Source organism: Sinohyriopsis cumingii, chromosome 18, assembly GCF_028554795.1.
Source record: "Sinohyriopsis cumingii isolate HCF-2022 chromosome 18, ASM2855479v2, whole genome shotgun sequence".
NCBI lineage: Eukaryota > Metazoa > Mollusca > Bivalvia > Unionida > Unionidae > Sinohyriopsis > Sinohyriopsis cumingii.
Genome location: NC_142978.1, coordinates 48650038 through 48676662, shown reverse-complemented (window position 1 = coordinate 48676662; position 26625 = coordinate 48650038). Strand labels below are relative to the sequence as shown.

The 26625-nt window shown below is 36.0% G+C and overlaps 1 protein-coding gene across 1 annotated transcript; it reads right to left on the bottom strand.

Annotated features, from left to right (window-relative positions):
• Positions 1 to 9680: 9680 nt before the first annotated feature.
• Positions 9681 to 23769, bottom strand: LOC149776586 (uncharacterized). Its single transcript, XM_089942464.1, has 7 exons — positions 23539 to 23769; positions 21042 to 21132; positions 18441 to 18562; positions 17160 to 17247; positions 15506 to 15603; positions 11030 to 11156; positions 9681 to 9818 (listed from the first exon to the last, which is right to left on the bottom strand). The coding sequence occupies exons 1-7, from the start codon at positions 23712 to 23714 to the stop codon at positions 9759 to 9761; spliced, it is 762 nt and encodes a 253-aa protein (XP_089798590.1). The 5' UTR covers positions 23715 to 23769; the 3' UTR covers positions 9681 to 9758.
• Between the last annotated feature and the right edge of the window lie 2856 nt (positions 23770 to 26625).

Sequence of the window (26625 nt, the reverse complement as noted above, 5' to 3'; positions counted from 1 at the left end):
TTGACTAAGGGTGGTGAACTTGGTTTAGAGGGTTCGGATTCTGGTTCACTCATGTCCTCTTCAAAATCACTGGCATGAATTTGTGCCAAGACTTCAGCTCTGGTACGAGGCGATAGATCACGTTTCTGCCTCTTACTTTCTTCTTCTTTCTTCTCGAATGAATAGGATCGTTTCATCTTAAGTGCAAAACGTCAAATGACTCAAGTTTAAACACCATAGACTAATTTATAGTCATGGCAAACCAGCGTATATAAAAAGGGTGTGTGTCTTGTCCTTTCACTATTCATTTCACTCTCAAACCGAGCACAACGATGGAAGAGACTACCCAGATGGAACGTTTCATCAGAGCTTTGCGAGGGGTCATTAGAAAATTCTCTTCAGACCAGCCGACGGACTACTCTCCTTCCTTTCGAGATAAAAGTCAAGATACTTGCTATATCTGTCAGAAGAAAGGGCATTGGTCTTCAGAGTGTCCAGACCGTCAAAAGAGAACAAAAACAGGGGCTAGAAAAGACAAAAGTCAAGATACCTGTTATTATTGTCAAGAAAAAGGACATTGGTCTCCAGATTGCCCAAAAAAGAAACAAGAGGAGTCGGAAGAAAAGAGGGATTCTTCAGAAGAAGAGAGAGATTCTTCAGAGGAAGAAAGCTTCCAGGTGAAGAAAAAGAAACAGGAGAAGAAAAGAAGAAGGGAAGAAAGTGAGGAGGAAGAGGAGGAAAAGACTGTGACGGTGAAGAAATTGAAAAAAAAGAGAGGGTAAAAAAAGAAACAGAAGAAGTGAATGTAATTTATAAAGTGTTCTGTTGTGAATTGTGAATTGGATTGTAACTATGGAGAAAAGAATACATTAATTATATAAGGTAAGTGTCTTTGAGTTTTGATTTTAAAATAAGAAGCTACACTCACGCACTCATATACAGACATGTACTATAAGGGTAAAATGTTTTTTTTTGTTGATTTTTGAGTTATTGGCAAATTGAAGTGGGTGGCCCTGAAAAGGGCCTTTTTTTGGTGTAGGGGTGAGTTTAAGCAATCAACTTTAACTGCCTTAAGCCTTTGCCACGGCCAAGGCCTACTTCTGATGATGATGATTGGGTTGAAATCACTAAGGGTGGTACGATAGGCTTAGTCACAGGGTTGGCGTGTTTAGCTCGGGAAGGTCGTATTCTCTTCGGTCGTGATAAAGAAGTCTGATACATTTGTTTCAGACTTCTTAACTCCGCTAAAAAGTCCAACAGTACCGTAGCCGTTTGATTTTCACCCTCTTGTTTCTTTGCTGCTACTTCTTCTTCTTCTTGTTTTTTTCTTACCTCTTCTTGTTGCTGTTGCTGTTGCTGTTGCTGTAGGAGAAAAGCTTGTTCCGCTTCCTTTTGTCGTTGCATAAATTTCTCCAATTCTTCTTTCTGTCTCTGTCTAAAATTCTCCACTTGCGGTAATGAAGAATGAGACGAAGGTTCCGGAACAAATTCTTGCGAGGTAAGAAAATCCACAAAATCCCAATGTACCTCTTCTGAAAGTAAGTCCGGGTTCCCTTGGGCGGTCTCCACTGCTGGTGCACCCCAATGGATCGTTTTCTGAGTTTCCGTCATGTTGAATCACTGTCGCATAGATTGACAGCACACAGGCGCTAGCGAATCTATATAGACCACATGACGTCACAGACTGCTCTCTTCGGATTGGATGCGGACTGACTGAATTTTGTAACGCGTGTTCGGATTGGTGAATGAACTCAATCCGTTTCAATCTTTCCTCTACCTATAAATAAGCGCAGTTCACTGCATTGATTCACCTGTTCTCGTCGCCTCACGATGTGGACCACAGTTGAATCATCCACCCTTGTGTCTTCAATGATGTTTAGGACGGACATGCTCATGTATGTCCGGTTCAGGTGGACTGTTGTTGATAGGACAGATACTAGTCTATGGATGAGAAGAGTTTACGTAGAAAGACAAGGATGCCTCAAGAGGGTACTTGTGTATGGACCTGCAGTTAGAAGGAGTTTAAGAAGAAGAAGATGTGACAGATGCCGTCTATGTTAATATTAATATTAACATAAACCCAAAGGCCCTTTTCAGGGCCACCCACATTTCTCGAAAAGAGATAGCCTTTCGATTGCCTACCCCGTTATAAAAAAATTTAAAAAAAAAAAATTAAAAAAAATCCCATGTTCAATTCCCCTTGTCCCTAAAGTAGTTTTTTTTTTCTAACATGTTCAATTCCCCTTTGTCGCTAGACAAACCCAAACTCTATTCCCATGTTCAATTCCCCTTGTCCCTAGACAGACCCAAAACTCTATTCCCCATGTTCAATTGCCTTTGTCCCTAGAATCGATATTTTTTTTTCCATTGTTCGAATGCCTTTGTCGCTAAAATCAATATTTCCATTTTGTTTCCTTTCTCCAATGTTAAATTCCATTGTCGCTAATCTTACCCAGGGTTTTTTGCCCATGCTAAATTTCCATTGTCGCTAATCTTACCCAGGGTGGTTAATGTTAAATTTCCATTGTCGCTAATCTTACCCAGGGGGTGTTTTTAATGCTAATTCCCATTGTCGCTAATCTCACCCCTTTCACTACTCACAGCTGCCATCCAATCGAAGAAAATATCAACGTAAGGAATACTTAAGTCTTCGACGATTGTGCATTCTATGGGTCTAGTGCCGCCTTCACTTAGACCTATATTCATTATTCAATTGATTGGTGACTGAAAAATTCGTTCTCGTTTTCGTCCGAGAACTGTTATACGGACAAGTGCGTCCTTGTTGAATAACAGTCGATATTTTTCTCTTCATTGGTTCAATATAATTAAAGGGGAAATGCAACCAAGGTGGATTTTGTCGGTGAATTCCACCTCAACGTTGTTGACATAATCCCTGAGTGCTTTCACGACTTGCGCTGTAGTATGCGACCTGGCGTTTTCGCGTGCTAATGCAATGATTCCTAGCTGGCTTCGGCTATTGGCACACCAGGGCGGTTCCAGCGGTTAATTTCTATCTGACCCTCACGTAGAATATATTGGAGCGTATGATGAAGACCCGGTAACACCATCATGACGCAGAAATTCATCAACAAGTGGGACGAAATTGCTATCGATGTTAGCATCTCCTGGTACCCGATCCAACATAGTGCTGGCAAATTTTATACAACAATACAGTTTGAACACAAACTCCAAAGACGATGAAGTACCCGTCCAGATAGAGGTTGAGTCCTTCAAACTAAATTTCATTTCTGGCGAACACAGACCCTGTTTATGTAAATGCGAAAGAATCACCAACATCACCATCGCTGACACCTGATAATTGGCAGACGTCATGTCGCTTGTTAATTTCTAATATTGTTATCATAACAACCCAAGTCTAGTTCCAGTTAAGATTGACATGTATTTTCTGGACTTGTACACCTTTAATATGTGAGGTTCAGGTGTATCAAAAGCATTCCCGTCAAAATCGAAATCATTTACCAAGTGCATTAAACATCCACGTACTGTCATTGTATTAAATATCAAGTCGATCTCTAATGTACATTTGCATGGTCAAGGTATCTCCCCTGACGACTAGCATGTACCCATCGTGGTCTGCAAGGGTGAAACGAAGGTTTATGAATCGGGCATTGTTTCACGGAGGATACACATGTATGAGAGTGATCGATATCATATCACCCTGAGCTGCATTCGGACAAGCCCAAACATGCATAACTCTACGACTCTTGCGTCGTCGAGGTTGAGGTTTCATAAATGACACATATGGCGTTACAAGTCAAGTTAATCTGAGTCGTTGGGAAAATCCTGACAATGTCCTGAACGATGTTAAGTAATCAGGGTACGAGCTTTACTATTCGACGAGGAAGCAAGCGCTTCTGTGAAAACCGTGAGTACATCATAACATGGTTGGTCGTTACGAGATGGTGCAATCACATACTGTCGATCCCACGTTAAAAATCGCATGATCAGATTTAACAACAGTTGAGCTTTCCCAGATCCAGCCAGGCGAAAGGTTAGTACGCAAAGTGGGTTTGGAAGTCTGTCACCTTTTTCGTGATGCCATGTTGAATATCACTTATTATATAACTCAATCATGCTTTCATATTGTGTGCTATGCCGCATGAAAACTCGTACTGCAAATCCAACGCGGGTTTAAAACATGTAATAGTCGAGCGGCTATTGCTGAAATTGCGTACGGTGTGAGCAAAGAAGTTTATATAAAAACGTCGCCAATGGTGAAATAGCTGTTGCGTTAGCATAGCTGCCATAAGCAACGTGAAGAATATGCCCTGGAGATAAAAACCTTAGGCTCCCTTCAGGAAACAGACACAAGTTTTGCGGCCTGTCACTCGGTTGGATACGGGATATGCGACCAGACTATAACAATCGACCGAAGCTTCAAGAAGAACCTGTAAACCGGTCGATATTATATGTTACTATGAACTCGCGTGCAAAGCATCATCGTGCCGATTTAGATATCATTCATAATTTTAACGATATCGCGGGGCAGATGACGGAGAAAAAATTCCCAAATGAGGAAGTACACAGGCCAAGATTGTATTTGGTGGGCAAAATCCATTCATTGGAGGTAAACTGTAATCTAGACAGCAAATATGGATAAGAAACTGACCATCATATTCTACAGTCCCTTCTGTTATTAAAAGGATGAACCTGCCTTTGAAAAGTTAGTGAGCAATACAACAGTCAACTATGGGGTTGCTCGAGCGTGATTGGCCAAACAAGCATTATGTAAAAAGGAATATTTCCTGCGGATGATTTGATGTAAGGCCTCCCCCCCCCCCCCCCGTCAACGTAGTTCATCAGGCTGATATTTTGTTTCTCTCACTTGGACGTACATGCATCTAAAGATTCAGTGTTGCAAGCGTGCTTATGCGTACCTATACATGTTCGCAGCTAACATTGACACGGCGTTGCTGTTGGACCCGGGCAAATAATTTCTCGGTTCCGTTGCTGCGATGTTTGTAAAACACTAGGTGATAGTTCGTCTTGGACATGTCGGCATACAACACAATGAAGCTATCATTTACCCGCAGGAGTGTTTTATCAATCTTAAGTAACGATCTCGCGAGTGTGGACAAGGCTTCAGACAGTGGTTACAGCCTTCAATAATGAAACCACATGCATGATTGGGATAAAAAGCGTTGAGGCGATTCGACAGAAAAATGAAACCGATACCCTCAAAATGGTTCAAGAACCATTCCCGTTAGCTTCAGTCGGAATCAATTTCGTTCTGTATCGGTGTGCGCTGGATGAGTTAGAAGGCGGACAAAATCGTATACTGAGCCATTATGGTTTATTGATGCATTTACGATACCGAACATAAATGACATTCCGTGGCAACCAGCATGTTATCATTTAGCACCCGTTGGTGAACGAGCAGCAAAAGCACCAAGCTGAGCATTTGCGACAGAGGAATTGCAAGTTGTTAACTGTGATACACAGCAAACAATAAGATCGTAAGTGGTGACACCATCGGGGGGAATCCATATCTTGGTACCAAGCGGGGATAAGCTCACCTTTCTTCATCGGTGATTGCGATGTTATTTTTTTTAACCCTGGTTAGATTGGCCGTGTCCATGAATTCGCGTTTTTCCCATATACACGCTACGTGCTAGAGCTGGTTACCAAGGAAAACCGCAGTATTTCTGAACGTACCTCGATACATACCAAGATATACTCCATTTTGTATTAAGGACTAACAATTCAATGCTATGGGCCTGATACATTTTTGGTTTAATTTCCTTCTTTCAATAGCTGTGAAACAATTCTGCTCTGATTTATATTAAAATAACACCATATTATATCCGTGATATTATTTGAAGAAAAAAAAAAACGATAATTATCTTGACATAAAAGAAAAGACCTTTCTTATATAGTTCAAATGAAAAACGCCCCCCCCCCCCACTCAACGGACCCGAAAATTAATGGTCAAGACCTTATGTTAGATGAATTCATTATGTGTATGATCTATAACATGTAACTAAAGTGGGGTGATTCAGCTTAGACTAGAGCTGATACTGTGAAAGGCATGCTGCATACATTAGAGAGACTATTCATAAAAATAGGTGTTGATATTAAATCCTTCAGTGTTAAAGTTACACTAATGATCTAATAGGCAGGGAAACTTTGAGTGGGATGCCAACACCCGGCACAAGATATTTTTAGAGAATGGTCAGTAAACATAAAATACACTCAACAACGAGACAATTTTTAATGGACTTGAGAAATTACGTAAAGTTCACAAAGAAAAGATTTGCGCATCTGAAAGTGTTAGGATGATTCACATTCTTACAAAGGAACACATATATATATATATGTGTGTGTGTGTGTGTGTGTGTGTGTGTGTGTTTAAATCCGAAATATTTTGGAAATTTGGATTTGGCCCGATTGTGTATCACAACATTCCATTTGGACGCCGCGTTGGAGTACGTGGCAGGTGATAAACATGGGATTAAAGGCTCATAAATCAAGTTATATTTGTAATATTCCCCATCAGTTTGTAGCAGATATAGTCGTAACAAGATTCCTCGGGAATTTCCGTAATTCCTTGCTGACGGAAACTACTGAAGTACCGGTATAGTGAAAAAGCACCCTGGTACGTACCACCGAAAAACAAAATAATGCGTTATACCTCTACAACATACACGATGTGTTTGAGATCCCTTTGCACTGTCATACTTGGAAGTCTTTTTGCATTTTTTCATGTTTTTTCCTGAACTAATTACAATCGATTATGTTATGGGGCACAATCCCATATATTCATCGATGGCTTGCCAGCGCGCACTCGTTTTTGAATTTCCCCACTACCTTTTTATTTCTATTACTAATAAGCGGTTCTCTTGCTGATACTCGTTTGCATCCAATTAATGTTTTAGACATGGTTTGGCCATGTGATGTGCACGAATAATGAATTTGAGTCTTGTTGCATTATGTTGTCTTGTTAAAATTTTAATGCTGGAATGTTATAAAACTTGCATCCAGTGTTGATAGAAGTAAATCTAGCTTGAATGGCAACATTCAGGTGAAATATCTGATTCCAATTGAAGCATGCAGTTAGTTTTTAATTCATTTTCTTTAGCTTTAAAGAAATATTTGGAATAATATTTTTAAGCAATATGTAATAATGTACAATATTTATAAGCAATAATGTAATAATGTCAATCACAATATCTGACAATGATTTCGAACTTTTAGAACATCTTGCATTAATAGATATTTGATAAGTCTTCTGTAATTGTTTCATCTATATATTTTGCAACTATTTTGAATTAAGTTTTCTCCGGGTATCTCTCTGCGGTTCCATTCGCTATAACTATGTTGAAATCCTCTTTGAATTCTTCCACTTCTATTGATTCTACGCTTATGCTTTTATCCTTGGTAAATCCCAACTCTTCAAGCTGGTATGTATCAATTTCCGCACCATTTAAATGACCCCCCCAAAATTGGCAAAGTATTTATTGCGCTACTTGTGCAATAAATTACTGAAGTATGTGTAGATGTTGTATAAACGAATTTGAAGAGCACAAATGTTCTATAGATTACACAAGAAATGGTTATTTATATATTCAATCACTGGAAAATATTGAAACACATTTTGATGATCGAATCATATCAACAGAACGTTTGTAACTCCTGAAAAGTAAATTTCTCACGTTAAAATTATCACAAATTACCCAACAAAGATAACACTTGTTTTAAATATATGAGCAACAATAAAATTTAATGGCGAATGCTTGTATAATCGAAAACAACATCTTCTATCTCACAACATAGATGGAGGTAGAGTTCGAATATCAAAATCAAACAATCCATCAGAGATTTCGGCTGAACAAACACCCAAGTAGGAATTTGTAGATAAAACACTCAAGATAAGGATTAAATTCGTTAACCCTGAATATTAAGGCGATCTGTTTTTAACAGTGAAAGATAAAGAAAATCAGTCGAACCCTAAGGCATATCACGAGAAAATGCAAGTTAAATACCGGAATGGAGTAGCATATACCATGGACAAACCAATCAAAGTACCTGAGGAAAGAGAGAAGCAAGAATGTAGTCATAGTAATCCACAGTGTCAACCTGATATAGAACTAGCTGAAAATTAAATAAATGAATTATTTCACGAAGTAAAAATGTCACCAGATTTTTGTTTTAAACAAAGTAATCAATAGTTCATTACCACCAAATGAAAACAGAGATGGGATGATACAAAGTAACAAGAATAATTAGCTTTAGAAAAGGCGGCCTTTAGAAACAGAAGTAGATTATGATGTCGAAGGGATACATTGTTTTGAAGAAGAGACTGGAAAAGAAACAAATGATCATGACCAAATATTTCTGCATCAATAATAAAAAAATTAAAATAACAACAACAGCTACTACTACTACTACTACTAATACTTATACAAACGACAAGGATAATATTTGATAAATGCCAATTTTGGACTATTTTCAAATCGTGACCAAATTTTCCGGGGTGGTAATGATACATCAGTTTATTCAAATATGCATGTATTATTTGTCTCGAAGCATTACTTATCAAAGACATTGGTGTTTAAATTTGGCTTTCTCGTTATAAGTAAAACAAACAAGCGCTAAAGAAAGTTTATATCATATAAAAAACATGTAACTGATGAATGAACTCAACTTTGAATGTTGACAAAATCGGTGGGACATTTAAAAATGGTCACGAATAACAAAGTTTGCATATTTATTTCAGCTCGGGAAAGAAAGCGCCGGTTGAAAGTGAAGATGATACCATTATACAATTCCGATCACGTAAAGTTATATCTCCATGAGAAAGCAGTTGTTTTCTTTCGGGGGTAAGGTATGTGAGGTACGTATATCAATTTTGGTCACGGATCGGCAAAAATGTTTGGAGATTTGTAAATATATAGAGGGAAGAGTTTTTCTATTAAGTTTATCTGATCGGAACATGTACTAAAAAAGAAATTTTATCACTGATCGATCAAGTTCGACAGCTCTCAGGCTTAACTTTCAACGACACTTAAACTTAAACTTGACAGCGCTCAAAATGTCAGAAACAGAACTTCTCAATTTAAAGCCAAACAAAGCTGTTCTAACTCCAAGTATTGCAGTACATAGATGAAACAATGTCCTTCGGATAGGGTCATATTGGTAGTACGTGCGGGGGTGGGGAGTGGAAGGAAAACAAAACAAAGAAACAATTATGCCATAAACCTTCCTAAGTACTACTGGAAGCTGAGGCGAAGTTAGAAAACATTTTATAACAAATGAACGCAAAATTTTGTGTTGGATTTTTCCCATTTGGGTCGAAATTAAAATTTTCTGTCTTTAGTAATTAATGGGCACTATTTCATTCCCATAAATATTTGTTGAAAACTTGGATTTAGAGTGACAATTGTAAAGATTTGATTAACTTTACCCCAAATAAAAAAGAAACGGCTTGAGCAAAACAGTGAACTTTCAACAACAGCAATACATGAAATCCATTATAAATGTTTGGGTATTCTACCATTGCGTTTATTGAAAATAAACATTTTGAAGCCCATTTTCATGTTTAGTCTGGAGACAATTCATGACAATGGAAATGGAATGCGAAATTCAATAAAAAATAGTTATGAACAACGCACGGATTGATTTTGAGCTGCACCAGAAGAGAAGAGTGATGATGAGTAATTCGAGGAAGAAATTTTTATTTTATTTTATCAAGATTTCTAATGCATTTAAACCACAAGATGCAAAAACACGTACACACATATGGATGTAAACCAGATTGTTTATATTTTCTGATAGCTTGAACCACGAATAGTCCGACAAACAGTGAAATTGACGCCATCCTGAAAGAAAGAAAAAAAAAATGTCTTCTTGTAGAGTTAATAATATTTCAATCGATTGATCGATGAATCAGTCAATGGATCTCATTTTCATATTATACAATTTTTCATATAGGCATTGATCAAACATTCGTTAAATCAATCCATAGATTGATACATTTTATTTAGTGACTGAATAATGTCCTCATATGTGTATTCAAATTAAAACTAAGCCGTAATATTGATAAATCAAAATGTGTAATAAATGGATGTCAAGTTTCTAGTTGTCATAATTTTTTCTGATCTTTTGAGGACGTTGAAATGAACACGGTACCAAAACTAGAATAAATAATTAGTATACCCAATGGAAAAAATAAATGTACCATTTATACGCTGAGCCAAACTGTAAACTGCACAGACCCAAATCTGCCATCTAATAATGCACGGGCAGATTTGGGTCTGTGCAGTTTGCTAGGAGTAATCAGTGGAGGGAGCAAGATAGACCCTGATATGCTGGCACATTATGCAACATTAAATCAGGGTCGATGCAGTTTGCAGTTGGAATTAAGTGCGAGTAATTGTGGTATGACATATGTCAAAATAGCACCATAGGCGACACACATAGAAAACGATATTGAACAGCTTCTAGATAATAAATGTTATATCGTAAATATGTCTAACCGACACCCTATGTTATCGCTCAATGTATTTTAACAGCTATTCCATAAACATATAAACATGTTGTGTATACGTACAGCCTCAAACTAGTAAGTCAATGATATATAACCGATTCCAAGTAATTCTGAAATTTATTGTTAAGTAACTAATAGACTCAAATTAAGAGCAAAAACATAAGATTACTGATTAACATTAGAATATTCTATCTTCATGCCAAATCTTTCTCTCGCGCTCGCGCGTGCTCTCTCTTTCACTATTAGTATATCCTGTGCAACAATGATGAATCTCAGCAATTGTTGGCTGTGTGTGATCTCTCTCTGCTTGTATATTTCAGCAGTTACTTGTAGGTTTTCTTTTACAATTTGTTACAAATCTCGTTGCTCGTATTATATATGTCCTTTTAAGAACAAATCTTTAAAAGTAAATGTAAATGTCAGTGGATTTCTATTAAAAATTGGGATGATACGGACAAAAAAAAATTAATAACAAAAGCAAATGTCATTGTTGAAGAAATTTTCCTGATTATAACGAAATTCCAGACAAATTTAAGAAAGAACCTTTATTAGCCCTGGTACACTTCTCCAGAATTCAATATTTGGAACCAGCTGCAATCCACTTGCCTTCATACGGACTTTCATATAGAGCATTCCACCTATTAGGTAAGCCACCATAAGTGAAAAGAATCTGCAAAAAAAAAAACAAAAAAAAAAAAACACAAGAGTTTTCGAAATGTCGTGAAGTGGTGATGCATCGCTGTGGTCACGAGTTTAAGCATAATTTAAGCACAGAAATGATTTCGCTACCCACCTGAAGAAAATATTTGCACATGAAGTTATTCTGACACCCAACTTATTATCGTGCGAGTAGGTAAAGACTTGCCAACGTATTAAATATAGAACCTATCATTGTCGAAATACCCGATGTCTACACCGTTGAAGAAAAAGGTGTAGAAGTAATTGAAATAATAACCAGGATTGAAGCGATTGTAGTTTCTGATCCTGGAAAAATGACATTATTATATTTATATTTTTTAAATTATTAACGGAATTTTAAGAAGCGATTTTCCTAATATATCAGCATACCTACCATGATTGAGCTCAAGCAATAAGGTAGGTAACGAAATCACCTTGTTGCACTAAATATAATGTGTTGTGATTTACACACAAAACATTGCGGACACCTCCATAATGCTTTCAGAGAAATATAACAACATTGGAGTGTCCACATAAGATATAATACAATTATGCGACTATAAATCCGTTGTTCATATGTTTGTGAACATTCCAATTTCATAGATTTGTCTCGTATGTTAATAACATAGATGTATCTTTTCATGACGTCAACTCTCAAATGTATGAACAGTATTTTATCTATCCCAGTGAACAGAATAATCTCATATATGTTTTAGTAACATAATTGTAACATATTTGTTTATTGTATGCAGAAGTTAATGTATAAAGTAGAGAAGGTGTGAAAAGTCTTTTCAATAGTTCGTTTTGAATGCAGTTTGTCATTGATAAAGCAATATCGAGTATGTGTGGACTTCGTCTAGAGATTATTGTATACAATTTTTATTGTTTAGCTATGTGTACCAAACTGCATATGTTATTATTTGGCCGAATTCATTGCCATACACACATACATTGCAAATACAGATGCTATGAATGTCATTTCAATGAAGTCAATAACTCTTCACTAGAGAAGAAACCCATTTAGTCAATCCTTGTGACATTGTGATATACTTGAATTAGTCTGATGTACATGTATTAACCCTTCAATTGTCCAAGAGACTGGTTTTGTGTCGCATCATAGATTCCAGAAACATATTATCTTTGATAACTCCCCTTGATACTGATATCAATGCGTTGTAATTCCCCCGTCGCCAGATAACAGGTGCATTTTCCCCACACATCATTTATCTGAGAATAATATTTCAGCTGGATTCCAACTATTAAATGACTGTCAAAATCCTTTTCATTTCACAAGTACACACTTTTACCTTCGATTCTTTGTTCTCTAAACCTTTGCAACTTTTTATACGTAATCTTGTTTGCCGTACATAGTTAACTTTTGATTGTGAAGAATACCCTTAGTGTCACTTTGTCTGATTTTAAATGCAACACATCCTATGTAAAGGCAGGAAAGTATCCATGTTTGTTGAACAAAATTGTTTTGTCTTTCCAAGTTCTGACTGGTACACCAATTGTACACAGGTGTTCCATATGTATCAGTTGCCAGGCAACCGAATACATTAATCCATTTTTTCTTCTTGTGTTTGATCTGTATTCATTCTTGCTCGCCTATTGAAGTGAGACGAGTGTTACTGTAGCCATATATTTGTGTTGTCTAAAAGAAAAACAACTTTTCTGTTTTGTTTAAAAATACTACCACATTCGAGTCTTCAGAATTTTTTCAAAACCTTACCACCACAGATGCTCTTTCTGTGCATAAGTTGAGAAGTGCTCAGTGCATTCCTAATCCAGCAAATAATATACCTCTCTTATAAAACTTTTTCCTCATCTAAACAGCATCTTTCAAGCTTTCTTTCGTTAAACATTTCTCTGAAATCGTCATGTATGTAATTTTCTTTATTTAATTTTTACTCTCTCTTCCCAGGTGTAATTTGAAGTCATCTATCACTTTTATGACGTATTTGTAACCACCATTTTATGTTTCACATGGTTGCATGTCAACAACATATGCTTGCCCCTGGTCATCCGCATGAGGTAAATGTGCCCTTCTGTGTGGAAATCGTTTTCTACCTTACTTGTGTGTTAAGCTGGTAGTTAACAATTCCTTCGTTGCGGATTATTTTTAAATTATATTTCTTCCTCTTATTATGTTATCATAAATTGATTGATACGTCTGCAGGCAACTGGACTTTCATGATCGTTGCAAAGCTGTTTTAAATGTTATTCATCGCCAACCATTTAAATGGTATATATATATATATATATATATATATATATATATATATATATATATATATATATATATATATATATATATATACATTCAGAGAGTACTTTACACTGAATTTAGATGTTATTAACACACTAACAGACCTATTATCTTCAACTGGTGCTTCTAGTTTTAGCATTTTGAAAATGTCTTCAACTCTTTCAGGTGTACAAACGGTCTCAGATTTATGCCAAAGTTTGCAATTCTTAGGGCGGATTAAAATCAGATACCTTGTATATAGCGTAATTATTAGACGTTTTAAATCCAACATTGTTTTCGATCTTGTAAAGTTTACGAGATTTTCGAGTTGCGTTGTAAATTAAGCTGTATGTATTTATCAAATACGTACTTTAATCCATGACTGTTTTGCTGATAATGCTTTCAGGATTGATACTGCTTATTTCACTGATGTGATCATTGAATGAAATTTCTTTTTGTAAATCTGCATTCTTTTTGAAACACCGAAGGATGTCAGTTTTTATGTTTGAAAACGACAAAGTAAGATTTGCATTTCATTGGATGGTATTGTTGCAACAGAGCGAACTTTGATATTACTTTTATACAGTCTAACGATATACAAATAAATTGACATTATCCCTTCATTATACCACTATTGATGTGTTGTTAAACTACTCAAATATCTATCTATCTATCTATCTATCTATCTATCTATCCATCCATCCATCCATCCATCCATCCATCCATCTATATATCTATCTTCCTACCTGCCTACTTACCTACCCATCTCTATATCTATATACTATCTATCTATCTATCTGTCTGTCTGTCTGTCTGTCTGTGTACCCACCTATCTATCTATCTATCTGTCTATCTATCTATCTATCTATCTATCTATCTATCTATCTATCTATCTATCTATCTATCTATCTACCTATCTATCTATCTATCTACCTAATGAGAGAGTTGTGAGTTGCGGTACCACAATTATAGCATTTTTCAAATCCATTTTTATCACCTCGGTAATGTTCATGTGGTAATAGTCCAAGTCTGTAATACATATACATAAATGGTGTACAGAGCATATAGGGAGTTCAAAAACTGGCAATCGAATTAATCGTTTGGCATTGCCTCCTCTTAACACACACACACACACACACACACACTTTCCTAAACACCCTACCCTCGAATTAATCTTAATTTTTCTGTGTTTCGTAAATTCTGCCATTTCAGAGATAGGAATATATACAAATAAATTCTACATCCCACCCACCCCGAAAAAAAGAACACACCCCTAACTCCTCCCAGCGTACAGAAACCTCTTCTAAACACCATACTAATTTATTTTAAGAATAATTAAGTGTTTTAGAAAAACATTATGCATAGCGAATCGACTGTCTGGTATATTTTGGTTTAAATAAGTGTAATCTGGTTATACTGGTATCATTGGCGAACATATTGGATATCAAATCGGCATCTTTTTTCACTTACGACCAAAGATATATCATCGAAAGTCCTTTGGTGAAAATTTCATTTTGGTACGAACATACATTCCGTAGAAGTAGTAATAAGAGTTTCAAAATGGCAGCCATTGTAGCCATACTGAATGTGCGAGGTGTGCATTTTCATTAACCACACATCACAAGAACTGCTTTAATTAAAAATCCATGTTAATATTATTGTCCTTTCACAGGCAACAATATGTTCAAAATGGCCGAAGTTCTGGTCATATAGAATTGTAGACCAGTACAATTTTCACTTAAGACCAACCAGGTATCATAAAAAGTCTTTTGTGAAAATCCCATGTCGATTCGGCCAGTCAAGATAAGTAAGTGGCAGCTACAGTGGGGACGGAGGGACACTGTTTTCATTTTTGTGTCAACTAGACCTTGCAGTGAATGCGTACTTAACGATGCATTGTAATCCCACGAGCAGTTGAAGCGATTGAATGAATATTAAAGAAAAAATAGGGGTAATACAATACACTAAACGATTGACCAAAACGACAGAAAGATCAATAAAATAAAAACATTAAAAAAGAGTACAAGAACCAAATAATTGAGAGAGAGAGAGAGAGAGAGAGAGAGAGAGAGAGATAGAGCTAGCTAGCTTACATTATGCAAAGTAGTGTTCCAGCACTTATGATACCGGTAGTTTTGAGACCTCCTCCATTGCAGCCGTTAATGCATGCACATTTGGATGTTAAGCTCAACTGAAAACAAAACAAAAATATAGTATAAAAAAATCTCACTGGTGTGATTTATACATTTACTTCTTTTACAGCATACAAAAAAAACTGATACGCGTCCATCTAAATGGCGGAATTTAGCCGATCCATGGACTGAATTTAAGAAAATAATTTAAGTAAAAATTATCCGAAATCGATATCAAGGCACAAATTTTGTAGACAACAGAGTATAATTGATCTGCGATTAAGGCTTGAGATGGGTGTGTAAAATCCAAACAGAATGGCGTAACAATAGAAAATAAGTCTGCTGAAACAAGGAGTTCACGTCTCAATTACTCCAGGAATGTTTCCTTCGATAGGAATATTATCTTGAGACAGAATATGATAATGTAAAATCGTATGTTTGGCCAGCAGTCGGAGTCTATTTTATCAAAGTTATTTTGTGTACACTGTAACTTTATAACCCGCTAACACTAGAGCATGAAAAACAGTCTTAGTAATTTTTTTATTTATACTAGACACCGCATTGATTACATTCACAATGTGTTCATGAAAAAAAAAAGGAGTGGATGTCATTCTCAAAACCCTAGTGGGTAAATGTTGATGTCAAAGGTCAACTGAGTGTAAAAAGCCCACTTTGCAACTCCACTATAATTGTTACTGAAATTTAATATAACCTAATTGATGTAAAAACGACGGTAGTCAATAATACTATCCCGGATTGCCGAATAATTTTTAAACTACGCTCTAAGCATCAAGTGGGGTTAACGGTCAAAATATATTATATTAAGCTTCTCTTATACGGATAAGTATGTAAGTGAAAGAAAACTATGTCTACATGTGCGTATGACAGAAGCCTGCTATGACAGTACTTTCTTTGGCCACATTAGACAACGTCCCAGTAGTTGAATCCACCAATATTAATTAATTGCTTTTTGCATAAATATACACACCTACTGAAGGGATCAGTAATTACTTTTAGATATATCCTAGAAGTAAATAATTTATACCAGTCAGGTAAATTTATTTATGTGAACATTTGCACAACAGAAGATTTTTTATTATTTTTATTTTTGAATGGAAAGCCTCTAAGTGTGATACATTAGCAAGCAAGATGCAGTTCTATTTGCAAACAACAATGACAGAACTTGAATTGCAGCAGTATAACCTGAATGAATAATACCAATATACATCGCTCAGATTTAATCTTTTCCTATGATGTTGAACAATATTTGTTCTGCAGACATTGCCGTCTACCCACAGCAGTTACCACTAAGCTTCACGAATAAGCGCAGGATTCAAATACTACATCGGCCAATCTGATTCCATTATTGATACTACTGAATAAATTAGACAATGAATGATCTATCAGTAATCTACCACTATTACTATAACGTTTACAATTAAGGACTTTGGTACTTGAGCAACCTTTGAGCTTATATATCCTAAAACATGCAAATTCAAGAGTGGCATCCGCCTCTGTTATTAAAGTTACCCCAAAAACTATTCGACTCGAATCAGATACCAGCTTCTACTAAAAACTGACATCAAAATTATTTTTCAAGCAAGCTGGCTATTACAGAGAGACCTGCTTCTTGTTCTCCGTTTGCCCTGAATAAAGGATCCAGCGCCTTCTCGTCACAGATTAGGTCTACTATCACAGGAATCCTGAAAAAGGATAGATTGCTTTTATGTTACATTCATCATGCATAATTTTTATTGACAGAAGTAATGCTGTTTTTTTATATTTTCAGATCACTTTTTAATCTTTGCTATAGCGCGACAAATTCTTTATGTCGAGGGCGTGTGCATATGAATGTTAAATTTAATCTTTGGCTGGCTTTGAAGCAACGATAGACGTAGTTATAAAATATTCATTTCTCTGTTTTATATTAAGTCATAATTATATTGCTTACCAAACGCCAGTTGAGTGCATAAACACAAATGACCCAGGAGAAATGTTTGAACACCAAACTTTTACATTACAATGATTTTCTTGACAACAGAGTAAGTTGAAGTTTGCTTCATAAGCAATTTTTCCTGGAAAGAGAGAGTCTCACTGGCCACGATGAATTTGAACACCCCGCCTACGATATAGCATGGCTGTCAAGTTGTATATCTATAACCAATGGCAATGGCAGATCAGGGACAATGTTGTTTGCAGCTGGACACGACTTATAGGCGAGTACATACGGTATGCAATGTGAAATATTGGTTGTTAATGGAAGCCCAATATTATGAACACACTCCTTACACGTTAATTTACTGCAGATATTCTGTAATTCTTACAGATAAGTTTCAGTATTAATGGTAGAAATTTGGGTAAGTGATAAACGTGGGCATCTGTTTCTGTTTTAGAACTCTAATGAGATTTCTACTCTGAGCAATCTGCACAAAGAAAAGTGGGAAATTAAGATGTGGAATCGTTTCCACTTGAAAATGGAAAACGTTTGATACGATAACATGACATACTATATCGTGCTGATGGAATCAGAGTAAAACCAATAACCCGGGAACACGCTTTTTTTCTATCTGCAAGACAATATTGAAACTTTCTTGTAGGCATTTTCCACGTACAACACCGGGAAGTAGTTTTAAAATAAAGACGTGTGATCGTATCCGTTAGGAATGGAGACATATATAGATTATAGATGGTACTTTTCCATAAGCTGAGAAAGACAGAAATCGGTTAAACCGATCGTTAGTTTGATTACAGCCTAAATCGGCGTCGATCTCTCGAGGTCACGCGATAAGCTGGTTGAACGAAACGAAGTCTATACGTACTATTTCTCGGTAGCCATGTCTTAGACGGAAAGTCACATGCTAAATACGGTGTGAAGTCTCATATAAGGCAGACATACCCTGCATCCTCGTTCAAATAATACAGGATCAATTTCTTACTGTCCGAATTATTTTGAAAGGATCCGTCACTTGGTTCTGCTAGCAAATGGTGCTGTTTTCGACTAGGAGTGGTTTTACAAACCTGAAATTACATATATATTCCCAAAACAGAGATCCAGCACTTATTCATTGTGTCATGCAAGATATTCTCTCTCTCTCTCTCTCTCTCTCTTTTGTTGTTCATAGAATGCAAGACTGGTACTCGATTTCTAATTGGCAGAACTGTTATCATTTTTTTAAAATGGATTTTCCATAAGATATAATTTTCGCGTTCTATAAATTTGTTATTCAATGAATAGGGTCTGCCATGCTTTAGGTCAGGGAGAACAACTGTCTAATCCAGATAAGTTTTATCATTGATTGACTGACTGATTTACGAAATTTGAATACAGTCAGAAGTAAACTATTTAAACATCTATTTTAAACGAGTTAGATCATTTGAGGCAACTCAAGACCGTCTGTAATAATGGAATCGTACTGGAATGAATAGGGAAAAAAGAAATGTGCGGGAGAAATATTTTGCGTCCCAAGGCCTCATTATTCATCATTAAGGCCTACGATTTCCTTATAAGTTTCCTATCGAAATGCGAGACACAGTAAGAAATCAGACAAATATCATGGGCGCCAGCACATAGGGGCAAAGGGAGATTTCACCTCTAAACATGTTTTGGCCTACATCCATCAAAAAACATAATAGCTCACCACTACATCTTTGCACACACACACACACACACACACCGAAAATAACTCTGCGGGCGCCAATGAGAAACATAATTAATACATATAACTTACTGATGTACTTTAAAGACGCACAATATTTATGGTCTGATTGGGCAAACACGAGCTCTGAATTGTTTTCAAAACTCCGAATACATGAACGGTTCTTTTGGCATGGATCGCAAGCAAGTAGTACTCCAAATCGATCAAAATTTCGAAACGTTTTCTCGCCCTACACACACACAAATATATATATATATATATATATATATATATATATATATATATATATATATATATATATATATATATATATATATATATATATATATATGTATATGTATATATATATATATATATATATATATATATATATATATATATATATATATATATATATATATATATATTTGAGAGAGCGGCAGGTGTAAGATGAAGTTATTTGCATTTGCAACATGTATAATGGAGGGAACGTTGGCATACCTCTATGTTATTTTCATGCAGTTTGGCTGAAATTTGTTTGGATATTGTACTCGTGGAAATTGTAAATGATCTTAGCCCACAGCTAACCAAAATGGCTGATCCCATGTGCTCGAAAAATCAGCCTTAATGAGTCTAAAATATACTATATTTAGCAGTTTTTAAAAAAAGGAAAAAAGAAATTTGCCAGACTAGACAATACCAGCTTCTGAAACTGTATGAATTACAAAATATATAAAAGGTATTAAAACAAATCATCGGCTCGTTTTTTTAAAATACAATTTACCTTTAATATCCAGGAGGTAAAAATGACCAAGCGGAGCTAGCAGTTGTTTAAACGTACACAACTGAAGCAACGCCAAGCTGTAAACTCTCTAATCCAAATTGCAACCATCAATCATACATCAAAATAAAGAGAATTGTGTGTGTGTGTGTGTGTGTGTGTGTGTGTGTGTGTGTGTATTGGATTTTTAAGAATTTTTCAGCCATATCGCTACGATGTCTGCAGTGTTTCAGTTTATAGTGATATCTAGCACTGAGACATCATGCCGCATACATGTATCAAGCTATGGATGGCGTCATATGGACCCAAAATTCTCGTGTTAACTTCACGCTAAACCGCTCAGCCTTCTCGTATTTCGAGGTAGCATCCGAATATGTTCGCCTGATATATAAATAGTAGGTCTCGTACTAGACAGATGATTCTTTTCTTTTTGTTTTGGTTCTTTTTCTGTATTCTGAATAGGTTTACTCAATGCCAAAATTTAAGCATGTATTCTCCATGCACGTCACTTAGTGTCTTTGGGTATGTTTTTTATGAACCGATTGGCAATGTCCTGTCTTAGATGGAAACGTAAGGAATGTCTGTTTATTTTTATCCTCTGTGCAAAGTCGTGTCTAAGCTAGAAATGAAGGAATGTGTTTTTCTTTTCATGCGTAGTAACGTTCACACAAGACAAACAGTATATTTTTATCGCATGACTATTGTGTTTTTACGTTGATATACCCATATGTATAAAACACATGTAAGAATACCTCATGACGTCATAAATGAATTCATAATTTCATGCAAATAGAAGGGTAAAGGCCAATGCATCCGAATGTATTTCAAAGTCATCCTACGACACTGTTATGTGGTTCGGCTAAATAAAATCGGTATGTTTCGACACGAAATAAATATAATCTTACATCAGTGGTCATTTCAAATTAAATTTTTATGAAAAGCAATTACTAATTACTTTATTTTGCACATCAAGCCTAAATAAAACAACTTGTAGAGTTGCGTTAATGCAAGATCCTCGGTGTATGTTTGGCTCATTTTCTCATTTATTTTACGAGAGAGAGAGAGAGAGAGAGAGAAATACCGATGCATCTGTGCATCCCGATTCCTCGTTGAAGCCATAACATGGGTTGTATGAATAAAAATTCCCATCAGTCGACAGCACGTCTTTAAACCTAAAACGCATGAATTAAAGAATTAAAAGAAATATCCATAAAATATTATCGTCTCACAGTCTCAGTTAGTCTTAGTTAATGGATTTGGCTTGATATCTGGAACAGTGGCTTAAAGTATCAAAGGCAATCTGTTGTTATAAATAAGAAAATCCTGCAAAATGATCATCTTCATACTGGTTAAACAAAGATGGGTATTTTGTGAGCTTTTCCGTCCGTGCGTCCTTACATTCGTGCGTGAGTAGTTTTGCCAAAGCATACATGAAATCATTCTAAGGAAGTTGGAAAATGTTAGAATATGGTTGAGGTTATCAAAGAAGAATCCAAGATGGAAGACGATGACATATGCTGTAATCTGTAGTGTCGAAGTCTACAGTTCCTGGTAGAAACAAGAAATATCACTCCTGTTTTGGAAATCTGAATAATTTTTTTTTTAATAAAAGCTGTCCTTGTTCAACATAAGCACTCATATATTTCAGGAAAAAAAGAATTAATACTTTTGAATCCAAGTAATTTGAAATAACTCCAAACAGCACAACATACACCTTCCAATGTAAAGAAAAAGCCCAACTACTGAGAATATCTCTCCAAAACAAAGGTTATATCGTACTCTAAAACGCAAAAATGGGGTCACATGATCATGTTCCAGAACCTCGTCGAAATTATTTACTTATTAAAATACACGTACACCCAGTGTGGCCCTGACAAAAACCAATCATTTTACTCTAAGAAATAAAATTTAACAAAATTGTTTACATCTTAAACACGTAGTCCCATCATGACCTCGACAGTAGCCAATCATTTTAAAATGGAAACAGAACTTTTTTACGTCGTTGATACTAATTTTGAATCAAGATCAGGATCTAGGTCAACACCTGGTGTTTACAAAACAAACAGTCAAGGTCAAACTATTTTCTGGAAAAAGTATCATTTCCAGTGAATAAATTTACATTACAATAACATGTAATGACATTTTTTTTTTTATTTAAAACTAACAAACAAACAATTAAATTGAAATAAATATATCTTAGATCAGACATAATTAAATCAAATATACATAGTAGTAGATTTTGGATAATTGGTAGATTTAGGGGTAGATTTTGGATAATTGGAAGATTTAGGATGATTGTTAGATTTAGAGTAACTAGCAGTTTAGGCCATTCGTGCAAGATAATTTTAGAATAATTATTCTGTCCTGGATCGGGGCATGAAAATTCAGAGTGATAATATGGGCGGGAAAAAACTTCTGTATAAGAAAGGTTTCAAAACAATGCGCCTGTATTATTCTTTAATTAGTTGCTTTGTCATTTTAATGTATTTGTATAATGAAAAAGTTAAAGAATTTTACCTGACATTGGTACATTTATTAGCGCCATTCGATTCTGCATAGGAATGAAATAATAATGTTAAGTAATAAAAATAGTTTTGCGATTTTTATCTCAATTATAATATATTCATCCAAGCATTTGTCTGATTGCGTTCATTTTATGCTGTTTTTCAGATACATCACTTTCAAAACAAAAATACAAACGGTTTTCACAACATGGCACAACTACAGATATAGATTTTTTTAAAATCAAGAATGGGTAAAACTGCATTTAAGCGCGAACTTTAAGAGATTAAGGGAGCCTAATACATCCAATAACTCTCAGATATATTATCCTTAAATAGCTGCAGAGATTGCACTTGTATTGATTCTCATAAAGATCAAATTGGGCAAGTACGTTGAACGTGAACAGCAATTACCAACAGAAAATATTTGATCAATCAGATATGAAGCGAATACTTCACGTAATAAGTGTTTTTGTCGGCAACGCAGCTTTTCTCTTTAACCCCCCCCCCCAAAGTCATTGCAATAAATGGGGCTTGCAAATATGGGCTGAAATTGTCATTCAAACTGGATGAGATATTTACTTATAAAGATCTTAATAGTATCTTAAACTTTTGTACAATACAACCCGCCTAGGTGTGACCAACCCGCTCCTGATGATTCGAATTTTTGCCATGCGCCAGTTGACTACAGTTGCTTCGATAGGCCTAGAGGTCAAATCGGTCCATACTTCTACGATATAACTACAAACAAACAGGTACAGAAACGAAATAAAGTACACGCAGGCAAGCATACTAAATTTCTTAATTATTCATGTGCATGCAGACATAAAGGCAGACAGTCAAACATATACAAAAGACAAGCAGACAGGCAGGTGGGCAGACAAGCAAGCAGAAAACACAGACATACGCACAAACATGCATCAATCTATCGATCGGACAATCAATGTTCCATCTATTCATCAAGTCTAACTTTTTCTACACATCCTTTCCTTTGTCTATCACGTTATCATTTTCAGCTTCCTCCATTACTTCTTCCTTTACGCACATTCCCTTCCTTCGACCATCATGTAACTTTACCATGGCGTTGAGTCTGTTTTTCCAAGACTGCTGAGATCCACAACGCTTCCATCCTTAAACGTACACTTGCAGGAACCCTTATCTACACATGGATTCTGACATCGTACGGTATAGATCTGCGACAAGCAGACAATAAATATGCATATATTCGGCGGCAATACCTTCCAAGTCAACATTGTGTGAATAAATTGAAACTGTATTCTCCCACTGATTACGATGTACAAAGTCTTTATCAAGGTAGGTACATGTACGTGTAGTAATTGTTATCATGTGGAATGTTTAGGTTCGGTTCGAAGAGATATATGGGTTTTTCATATCACAGGACGAAAATATAGCGAGGGTAAAGATTCTATAGATTAGTCAACTGTGCTGATGTACATTGACAAATTTCATCCCTAAGTTGACATCAAAACTCCACATTGACATGCAAACAGATAGATAACGTGGCCAGAAAGAGAAATTGCGTACTGAAGAAGAGAACACGTGAATTAGGCTACAAATAGGTATATCTAATTTTGATTTCATATCGTGTGCGATGCCTCATGAAAACTCGTACTGCAAATCCAATGGGATTTAAACACGACAGTTAAGCTGCGATTGCTGGAACTTGTGTTCGGTGTGGTCCAGGAGCTTGGGTTTGCAGGCAACTATAACAAGAAGTATTACATTCTGTTTGATAATTGTAATAGTGTATGCATTCAATCATATGTTTTCGGGTCCAAATTTGTAGCTTCTTCACACAAGATTCTTATTTCATATGCTGTACCCATGGGCGTTTCTAACAAAACTATGTTTATTCAAGCGAGTTTCTATATGTGAGTCTTGTTAATTTACCTTACATTTATAATCTATATGTGAGTCTTGTTAATTTACCTTACATTTATAATCTACTTTTCAATCTCTGAATCCATTGTCTCTGAAATGACCCTTCCCTGACTCGTCCATTCTCTGACTCGTCCATTCTCTGACTCGTCCATTCCCTGACTCGTCCATTCCCTGACTCGTCCATTCTCTGACTCGTCCATTCCCTGACTCGTCCATTCCCTGACTCGTCCATTCTCTGACTCGTCCATTCTCTGACTCGTCCATTCCCTGACTCGTCCATTCCCTGACTCGTCCATTCTCTGACTCGTCCATTCTCTGATATGTCCGTTCTCTGACTCGTCCATTCTCTGACTCGTCCATTCTCTGATATGTCCGTCTCCGAACTGACATGGAACCAATTCAATACATCTACGCCATTCAAGAAAAAGACCTTAAACTTTTGGATATAGATATACATAGTAGTTTTATAATTTTCGGATCTGACGAGTTTCTTATAGGTAGAGATCTGAAAGTTGGTGCCTACAAGGCAAGTGCTATAACATATGCATTAGACATTTGGGTTACACTCTCCGTCTTTGCCTCAGTGTTGGTGACTGTGGGTAAGCTTTCCCTGGATATATATACTATCATACAGGTTAGATACTTTTTAATTCGTCGTCTACGGATATCGAACCCAGGTCATTTCCGCTGGTAAACTTCACCCATTGCCTTGCCTGCACGCACCAGTTCATATTCCATCACAACCAAGCACACATCACCAGAAAATGATGCGACTTAGTCGGTGTTGGATTTTGGAAGATGATTATTGCGCCATAACGGAGGGGAATCCTATTGCGGTCAGAATGACACGCAACAATTAACATTGACGTTTTGAGCTATGCTCTCAATAAATCGCTGCTTGCGAAGGATGGGATCCTTTTGTTTGGATGCATGATTGATTTTAATTAGGACCTAAAAATCGCTATCGAGAAAGCGCGGTAGAATGAGGTGTTACTCAATCGGATAGGCGTGGGTTAAAAGTTTGGCGATTAGATAAAGTTAATCCTGATCGGCTAAGTTAAATGAGGGGGGTGTTTCCCAGACGAAATTCATTGTTCCAAGTAATTTCCTTGCGAAATTAATCAGTCCACGTTTTTATGTGGAGGGGAAGCCTTGACTTCCGAGCAGTAAAAAAGTATCCTCCCGTTATTAAATTGTCCAAGGACGGGCGTCTGGAAATGAGAGACACAAAGAAAATCGGATTAATATCAAAAAGAGAGCGAGTCTCAGAAAGCACAATGTTTGTCTCAATCTTATAAAATATCTTAATTGATGTAAGTTTGTAATTATTTGTTGAATTTATTCGTTTTAAATTCATGCACGAACTTTCCTTGAGTTGGGGGATTAAGTATGCATTAATTTGTCTAGAATGTTATATGACTTATGTTTTCTAAGAATGTCATTACAATATGGCATACGCATGAATATGTAACTTTATCTGTCTTTAATGATAAGTACCGTGCACCTTAAGAGTTGATTTGTTTATTTCTGGAAATGTACGTCAATGAGTCGTTAATAATTTAATTAAGACACCACGTGAAATCCATTAATTCATTTGTGTAGTTACGTTGTGAATTCTTTTAATCGAGAAATCGGCACATACCATCGACCGATATAATTCAGGTAATGATTTATAACCCACCGGGGCATCGTACTATTTACTGAAATTTCTAGTTATGTCATGGTTCCAGTTAGAAATGCGGCGAGCAGTAGGAAAAGACATTCATTTTATCATAATAGGGTTGTGTGTATCAAGTTGAGAACTGATCCGTTAGCCTTAGTTCTGTTGAGTTATAATAAGTCAACATCTGACGTAACAAGAGTGGGAAATACTGTTCAATCCCAGAAGTTAAAAAGCCTGGCAAAATGTTAGGGTCCTTATTTATGTATTGATCTTAAAGGGGAAAACTAGCTCCATATGAACATCAGCATTGAATTTGGAAGGACCGGAAACAACCAGGTTTATGTCGGTGTGCTCAGCAATGAGTTCGATCGTTCACTAGATTCTATGATGAAATTTGTTTTGTCGGTATAACACAACGGTTAATTCAATTTCTTATAAATTTTGTAATTATATTTCTAAGAGAAAGTGTATCATTCATTCATTTGTTATGTTCAATTTTATTTTGTTATGTAACTAATTAAACTGTTATATTTTACATACGGGGGCTCGTGTTGTCCAATTATATATCTCTGTTCAGATATATGTTATTCCATACATTA

Excerpts from the sequence above, each read along its gene's own strand:
- LOC149776586 (XM_089942464.1), bottom strand. The coding sequence starts at position 23,714 with ATGTTGACTTGGAAGGTATTGCCGCCGAATATATGCATATTTATTGTC. Across the intron at positions 21,133-23,538 it reads AAAACAGACTCAACGCCATG|GTTTAAAGACGTGCTGTCGA; the intron begins GTAAAGTTACAT and ends CATGCGTTTTAG. Across the intron at positions 18,563-21,041 it reads CGGGATGCACAGATGCATCG|GTTTGTAAAACCACTCCTAG; the intron begins GTATTTCTCTCT and ends ATGTAATTTCAG.